Genomic DNA, 8,414 nt, shown 5'->3' on the forward strand with positions numbered 1-8,414 from the left:
CCTTCCCTCTCGTGTTTATAAACTATGTTATTTATATGTAGTAATGTGTGCTCACAGTAAAGAAAAAAAGCCAAACAGTGCAAAACCATAATAAGTAAATAGAATGTGTAATTTCCTCTTCCCTAAAACCCACTTCTTAGAGCGAACTACCAAGTAAGAGTTTCCTGTGTTTCTTTTCAGAATCTTTTTGAAAGAAATTCAAATTTTGTATACATTTTCATGTAATTATGTCTATATAAATTATATACATAAGTTTTATGTTTATTTTATACACACGGATAAGACTACAGCATATAGACTGTTTAGCAACTTGTTCTTTTAGTTGATAATACGATTTTTTTACAGCTAATTGTTTCTTTTAATCTCTAGGTAGCAATACAGTTTTAAAATACTTGAATTTCTTTAGCCTTTTTAATGGATTATTTTCAATTTTTTTATCATTCATTCATTCACTTAATATATATTTATTGAACCACCTACTATGTGCTAGACAGTCTTCTAGACATAGGGATTCAGTGGTGAACATAGCAAGCCATTGCCCTTGTGGAACTTATATTCTTATAAGCAGCACTACAGAATATGTTATTTTTACTTGCTTATGTGAGTCAATCTGTAGTATAAATTGTTGGGCAAAGAATTACTGGGTCAAAGGGTATACAAATTTAATGATAAATTTACAGTAGTTTTTGTCAAATTGTTTTCAACACAAGTTGTACCAGTTTACATTATCACTACACCCTTACGAACATTAGATAATATTTATAATCTTTGTCAATCAGGCAAAATATTCCTCATTTTGATTTACATTTATTTACTTATTAGTGAAGTATTCACATGTAAGCCATTGATAGTTCTTCCATTAATTGTCTATTAATGTAATTTTCCTATTTTTCTATTGGGTTATGTTTTTGATAGTTGACTTATTATTATTGATGATATACCCTCCTAGTATGCTATTGATCTTTTAACTCTTGTTTATGGTGGTATTTTTTTTTTCAATGTAGTCAAATTTGTTAATCTTTTCTTTTATGGCTCCTGATTTCACATCATATTTAGAAAAGAACTTGCGTCAGCATTCTATGTTTACTTCTAACATTCTTCTTTATATTTTACATTTAAATATTTACTATACCTGGGATTTACTTTCATAAAGGTATTTAATTTTATTTATATTAAAAAAATGATGTTGAGTTGATAATCTACCATTTTACACTGATTCGGAGTACCACCTTAATATCTCCTAGTGTATAGTCCTATACTAAATATACATGGGTCTGTTATCTGTGCTGTTCCAGTGATCTTTTATTCTAATACCAAGGATGGTTTTTTAATTTACACTGATTATGTAGCTTTTTCTCTTTTTCAAACATTTCTTGGCAGTTTTCGTATATTTACTCTTCCAGATGAACCTCAGAAACTAGATTTTAAGAATCTATATTTTATCTTGTTTGTGCTTTTATAATTTTTATAAGCCATTTCCAAGCTCTTGAGAATAAGGCCGATATTAGTTAGTTAATGTAAAATCAAGGCCAGTGGAAGCATTCCTGCGCCACCTGATTTACTAGAAACAAGTTCCAGAAAAAGAATGAAAATTTCCCCCCACAAAACACTTATTTACTCCTTTATTATTGTGTAAGGAATATGGTTTTTTTGGTGACAAGGAAACATAAAAACCTGTGTGCTTTCAGAGAATTCGAAGAAAGTCAGGTTGTTAATAAGATTTACTTTATAATAGAAAGCAGTCTTTGGGGAAAAAAGAACTTCTGATGTTAGTGTTTTTGGTAGAACCTGGAAAGAAAATTAGTACCAACAACCTTAATGCCCTAAAAAAAAATGTATAAAATGAATGCTGACTGAGGCAGAAAAGTGGGACTGGGGTTGAACTAATTAGGAATCCCTGTGTTTTTCTTCTATAAGGTTATTATTTTCTCTCAATTTCTCACTCTCGCTCCCCACCTCCACCCCCTCCCCCGTGTGTGTGTGTGTGTGTGTGTGTGTGTGTGTGTGTGTGTGTGTGTGTTAGGTGGTGTGCAGGAGGATGGAAGAGGAGGTGGGGAGGACGCTTGTGAAATAAACATTTGTTTTTTGTATGAAAAGATTGTGAACTAACAATTTGGAATCACTAGTCATTATAATCTCCTTGTGGGTATTTGCACTTAAGGTATCATCTTTTCTTTCTTTCAGAAAATAGGAAAATAACAACCAAGCCTGATCCTAAGCAACACCTTAAGATTATTCAGGATCCTGAATACAGACGGCTCGGCAGTACTGTAGATATGAACATTGCGCTAGCGACTTTCATACCACATGAGTATGTTATGTATTTTTTCTGTGAAATAAAGAATAATATTACTTATAAACCTTTATGGCTAGTATTATTTTCATATTACTTATTAAAAGTTTGAATGGAAAATGAAATAACGTAATTTGCCGTAATCCTACTACTGCAAATGCGTGACATTTCCCTCGTTTTCTGTGTGCTGGTCCATGTTCTATATGCATATGTAAAATTTTTACAATTGGAAAACTTCTTCAGCCATACTTGAGATCCTGATTAATATATTTAAAGAATCTATGATCCTTGTTAGAAAATTTTTAAATGTGGAATTTGTAAAACCATTAAATAATAAGTTTGTATTGCTCTGTCTGCTCTAGCAATGGGCCAGCCGCAGTTGATGAATGCTGTAACTGGTTCCGAAAGAGAATTGAGGAATTAAATTCAGAGAAACATCAACTCATAAACTATCATCAGGAACAGGTCTTACCAACTTTTCAACTGCTGTTTTTCTTTATCTTAATACTATTTGTTGTTGTTGATGTCACATTAAATTATGTTTTCTAGGCAGTTAATTGCCTTTTGGGAAATGTGTTTTATGAACGACTGGCTGGCCATGGACCTAAACTAGGACCTGTCACTAGAAAACATCCTTTAGTCACTAGGTATTCCGTTTTTGTTTTCTTCACATTAAAGGTTAAAAATTGAAAATTGTATTTAACTTTTCAAATTAACCTAAGTGTTTTCTTTAATGTGTGACTCTCAGTACATTTCTTAAATTGAAATATTGTAGTTGTAATTTGGTAACTAGGATTAATATTAATGTTGTTAGTCAAATCTTTAGTTAAAGAACCAATTAATAATTATTTACATTAATGTTTCTGGAGGACTGCATACTTACTAATAATTTCAGTATTACTCAAATTGAGCAAGCATTTAGCTTCTCTGAAGTAATGTGCAGTATAGATTAGACAACTAAAGTGTGTAGTAAAGTAACATCAATACCTCGGTGATTTTCTTAATAATTTAATGAGGTTTTTAAAGTTACTTAAAATGTTGACAACATATGCTATATGTAATGCTAACTCTGCATTCCTCAAACCCTACTAGATTTACTTAAAAAGTCTACTGATGATTTTTGACCTCTGAATGGTGGTCAAACTAATCTTACTTATTCTGTTAGGGAGGAAATTTAATTTTAATAGTGCTAATTCAAATTCTGTCCAAAGGGTTTCTCTGTATAGATTTAATATTTAATTGTATCTTCATAGATATTTTACTTTCCCGTTTGAAGAAATGGCCCTCTCCGCAGAAGAATCTATAATTCATCTCCCGAATAAAGCTTGTTTTCTGATGGCACATAACGGATGGGTAATGGGAGATGATCCCCTTCGAAATTTTGCTGAGCCGGGTATGTCATTTTTGTTAACTTCTGTATGGATAGGGAAATGCAAGCTCATGGTAAGCTCAAAATATAAACTTTTATTGATTTTTTCCCCCCTAGTTGGCTAGTAGTTTTTAAACTGTTTTATCACAGAGGTGCCAGAGGTGCATACAGTTTGGGAGAAGATAAGGGATTGACAAAAGAGTGGGATTCATCCTTCACCTCCTCTCCTTTCCTATGCCTTATCCCCTCAAACAGAATAGCTTTTATATATCTTTTATTTTCTGGTTCTGCGTAAGATTTTATTTGTGCAAAAAATTTATTCTATTGCATTTTTAAAGAAAATTGAACCACTGCTATTGTCATTATATTGCAATAAGAGGTATTGTCACTCATCCAGAGGAATATTAAGGTATTTAAAAATATCAGTTAAACTAGAAACTAATTATTTTTAGGTTCCCTCTCACTTATTCCTAACATCTTATTTTTCTACAGCTGTTTTGTGGCGGGGAAGAATTTTCAGGGAACGCATCAATATATTTACTATTTAACATTTCAGAACTAGAAGTCTGATTTAATGACATTAGATTTAATTTAAAAATCTCATTTTTAAAAAAAGAATCTAACTTTGGTCTTAAGTATCTCTACCCCTCTCCTTTCCAGCCATTTTAAATGGAAAAAAAAAAAAATCTGCTCTGTGTCATGGATTTAATGTAACCTATTGCCAAAAATTACTAGCAAGGTGGGGGTGGAGCTTTAAATGTTTTTGGTAGAACTGTAAAGGGCCAATGATATTACTATTACTGTTTTTCTTTAAGAAGCAACTTGAATTTTTGACATTAAGCACACATTTTTAGAAGAGACTATAAGCTAGAATTTAACTAAATAGATGAGATATAAATTAATATTAACTTTAAAGACTTTATCCCACACCATTTTAGATATAATTTTATCCAATATATGGTTTATGGTGGAACTAGTCGATGTGATTTAATACTAACAGTGTTTCCTTGAAGTAATTTTTTTTTTCATTTTATTTCTTGAACCATTGAAAGTAAGCTCCTTTCTTAACAGGTTCAGACGTTTATCTGAGGAGAGAACTCATTTGCTGGGGAGACAGTGTTAAATTACGCTATGGGAATAAACCAGAGGACTGTCCTTATCTCTGGGCACACATGAAAAAATACACTGAAATAACCGCAACTTATTTCCAGGGAGTACGTCTTGATAACTGCCACTCAACACCTCTTCATGTAGCTGAGGTACAGAAAAACAATTCATCTACATTGGGAAAAGAAATTCAGTGCTGTTTCTTAGCTTTCCTTAAATAGGGTATGTTTCCTTTTGCTCCTTGAACACCAGCATTGATTTGGTGGTCATGTTTAAAACTTGTGCATAATTTGCATAATTCTAGCAGGATCTTTGGGTGTGGTTGTAATGGAATATTGGGCTATAAAATGTTTGAGTTAATATTTTTATTTTAAGTAAAGGAAGTAGATCACATTGTCCCTTTTAGTATATATATATACAACCATATGTATGTTATCAATATATTGTTAATTTTTTAAAAGAATTCATATTATTAATTGGAATCTAAAAATAACAATAAGACAAATCAATATAATTAAAATGTTATTGTTATAATCATTTTAATATACTACTTTTTATTCTTTTATATTAGTTAATATAATTTATGTCAGTTTTATAGTAATTATTTTAATGATGAATTTATATTTTAGTATAATTATAGTTATAATACATATATTTATAAAAATATAAATATTAATTTCTTTTATTCTTGTCATTTTTAGGTTGCCTTCAATATATTAGTGAAGTTGAGTAGCTTATTAATTTATAGTGATTAAACACTAACATAACATACTGAAGCTAGTTTTAGCCTCATTGATTTAATTTTTTACTAATTCTTTATAAAACCATAAGTGTACACACAAAGATTGTCTATTCCTCTTTGGGCTTTTTACAGTAACTTAAGCAATGGCAACATTGATAGCATCATCTTCTACCTAATATAGCTTTATAAACACTTATAATTTTCATCCTGTTTGTAAGATTTTCAATAGCTTCCTAGTGACAACTTAGTGTTCTTTGGAAATGTGTGTTTATCTGAAAAATATCTATTGATATTTCTATAATTTTAAACCAGTATTATATATGTTTTGAGTTCTGTGATGAATTTAATTTGGAGGGTTAGTGAGGATTAGTTAAGGTGGTTGAACAAAAAAAATAGCAGTGTTTTTTTTTATTGTGCCTTTAGCAAAAAAAAAAAATTTATATACTTGTAAGATTGTTACAATGTTATGGCAAAACAGATGTTAAAACTGAATTAAGCTAAAATTTAAGTTAGAAAATCCTGTAGGATCCTACTTGTTAGCTGATAGAATTTCAAGTATTTTATTAACCTTTGTGCAAACATTATGTTAAAATTTTGGAAACACTTTACTTTCTGATTAAGATTAAGAGTTTATCGTCATGTGTGGGAAAAACTGGCTTCGTCTAGTCAGTCAGACCTAATCTTTGTAGTAGATAATGATTCACCAGTAGGGAATTTATCAGTGATGGCCTAGTCAACTGTTTGGAAATTAAGAGTCTGATTAGAGGTATTAAAAACAAATACACATAAAACTGGGGAAAAGCCCAGCAGAATTGCAGTGTTCTGGTCTGCGTTTTTTAATGTGACACTAACATTTTTCTAATTCCTTTTTTTCCCCTCTTGTGTTCCTGTTATCTTTGGAAAACCTAATCTTCCTTTTTAACTGTTTTATTCTTTTTATAAATTCTCTTGTTTCTTGTGTGTATTATTCTCTTTTATGTTTTTTTACATATGCACAATTTATTCGGAAATTCTTCTTGGGTTTCCAATGTATCTTGCTATGTGATTATTTTCCTATATCAAATACATGCCTAGCCTCGCCTCCTCTGCTTCCCTCCCATCTTGCTTTTTTCTTCCAGTTACATTTGTGACTGTGTTTTTTGCAGTACATGTTGGACGCTGCTAGGAAATTGCAACCCAATTTATATGTAGTAGCGGAATTGTTCACTGGAAGTGAAGACCTGGACAATATCTTTGTTACCAGACTGGGCATTAGTTCCTTAATAAGAGGTAAGCTTGCTGAAGTGTTTTCCCATCTAAAACTTTCTTTTCTTTAAGTGGATTAAAAGGCATTTCATAGCTTTATATGCAATTTTTAATAATATGCAACATAGTTCATGTTCGTTTAAATATTCTACACAAAATGTTCTAATATAACTCTGTTTTTATCAGTAATATTTTTTACTTTGGGGTAAAATACCTCATTTTAAATTGAAAGACCAGTGGGATGGATCATGAACAAAACCATTTTCTTGTTGAAAACAGAGAAATCTGTTTTCATCTCCTACTTGTTTATAGATATAATCTTGAGACTTTTTTCCCATAGATTTTATATAACCTACATCCTAATAAACAACATATGTTCCCTTTTACTTACATCAGCCATTTTCCCTGTTAAGTTATAGAGAAGACTTTTTTGTCGCTTAAACTAATGGACATTTGTTTAAGTCGTTAAAGCAGTTTTGTTTTTGATATTTATGTGATCTTTTTTTGAAAGTCAGTCATGATAGATTTCTATCTAACCTCTTCTTGGACATGAATAGTGAAGATTAAAATATTCTGTAATGCTCTGCAGAAGCGATGAGTGCATATAATAGTCATGAAGAGGGCAGATTGGTTTACCGTTATGGAGGAGAGCCTGTTGGGTCCTTTGTTCAGCCCTGTTTGAGGCCTTTGATGCCAGCTATTGCGCATGCCCTGTTTATGGATATTACCCATGACAATGAGTGTCCTATTGTGGTAAGAATCTATTTTGTTTCTTGTATTTACTTACTTTGCTAAATGTTTTCTTTTAGATTATTTTTATTGGGGAATTAGGGGAGAGGAACAGTGTTGGGGAGTTGGGGAAGGGGAACAGTGTTGAGGAATTGGGGGAGAGGAACAGCCAAGTTGTTGTCCTTCAGTCTTAGTTGTGGAGGGCGTAGCTAGCTCAGCTCCAAGTCCAGTCGCGCCACTCAGCTCAAGGTAGTGTGTTCAATTAGTTGTGGGTGGGCGTAGCCACCATCCCATGTTGGAGTCCAACCAGCAGCCTTGTTGTTAAGAGTGCACGCTCTATCCACTGAGTCACCTGGGCGGCAGCTCAGATCAAGGGGCTGAGTTCAGCCTTTAGTTGTGGTGGGTGTCTCAAACAGGCAACCTTGTTAGGAGCACGTGGTCTCCCCACCTGAGCCATTCTGCCACCTGTTGGCAGCTCAGCTGCAGCTCACCTTGGGCACAGCTCACTGGCCCATGAGGGAATCCAGCTGATGACCCTGTTGCTCAGAGCTCACACTCTTGAGCAAGCTCTTAATCAACTGAGCCGCTCGGCCAGCCCTGCTAAATGTTTTGATATTTAGTTCTCTGAGCTTAGTGGCAATGATATTACATACTTCAAAATAGTGTCTTAGGGGGCCAACCGAGTGGCTCGGTTGGTTAAGAGCTCACTCAAGAGTGTGAGCTCTGAGCAACAGGATCTCAGGGTCACTTCCCGGCCCGAGCTGAGCTGCCACTGAGCTGTCAACAAGTGGCAGGATGGCTCAGCTAAAAAGAGCAGGTGCTCCTAACAAGGTTGCCTGTTCGACTCCCGCATGGGATGGTGGGCTATGCCTGAGCTGAGCTGCTGCTGAGCTGCCAACAGGTGGCAGAATGGCTCAGCTGGTGATAGC

At 33.4% G+C, this 8,414-nt stretch overlaps 1 protein-coding gene across 1 annotated transcript in view; it reads left to right on the forward strand.

The window, feature by feature from the left end:
* The window catches only part of AGL (amylo-alpha-1,6-glucosidase and 4-alpha-glucanotransferase), a 71,232-nt gene that overhangs the window by 24,586 nt on the left and 38,232 nt on the right, over positions 1-8,414 (forward strand). The window contains 7 exon segments of the mRNA XM_019629345.1: positions 2,185-2,311; positions 2,656-2,758; positions 2,843-2,940; positions 3,547-3,686; positions 4,734-4,921; positions 6,657-6,780; positions 7,346-7,509. Coding sequence (XP_019484890.1) covers positions 2,185-2,311; positions 2,656-2,758; positions 2,843-2,940; positions 3,547-3,686; positions 4,734-4,921; positions 6,657-6,780; positions 7,346-7,509 — 944 coding nt within the window.

The sequence above is a fragment of the Hipposideros armiger genome, unplaced genomic scaffold, assembly GCF_001890085.2.
Source record: "Hipposideros armiger isolate ML-2016 unplaced genomic scaffold, ASM189008v1 scaffold_845, whole genome shotgun sequence".
NCBI classification, from domain to species: domain Eukaryota; kingdom Metazoa; phylum Chordata; class Mammalia; order Chiroptera; family Hipposideridae; genus Hipposideros; species Hipposideros armiger.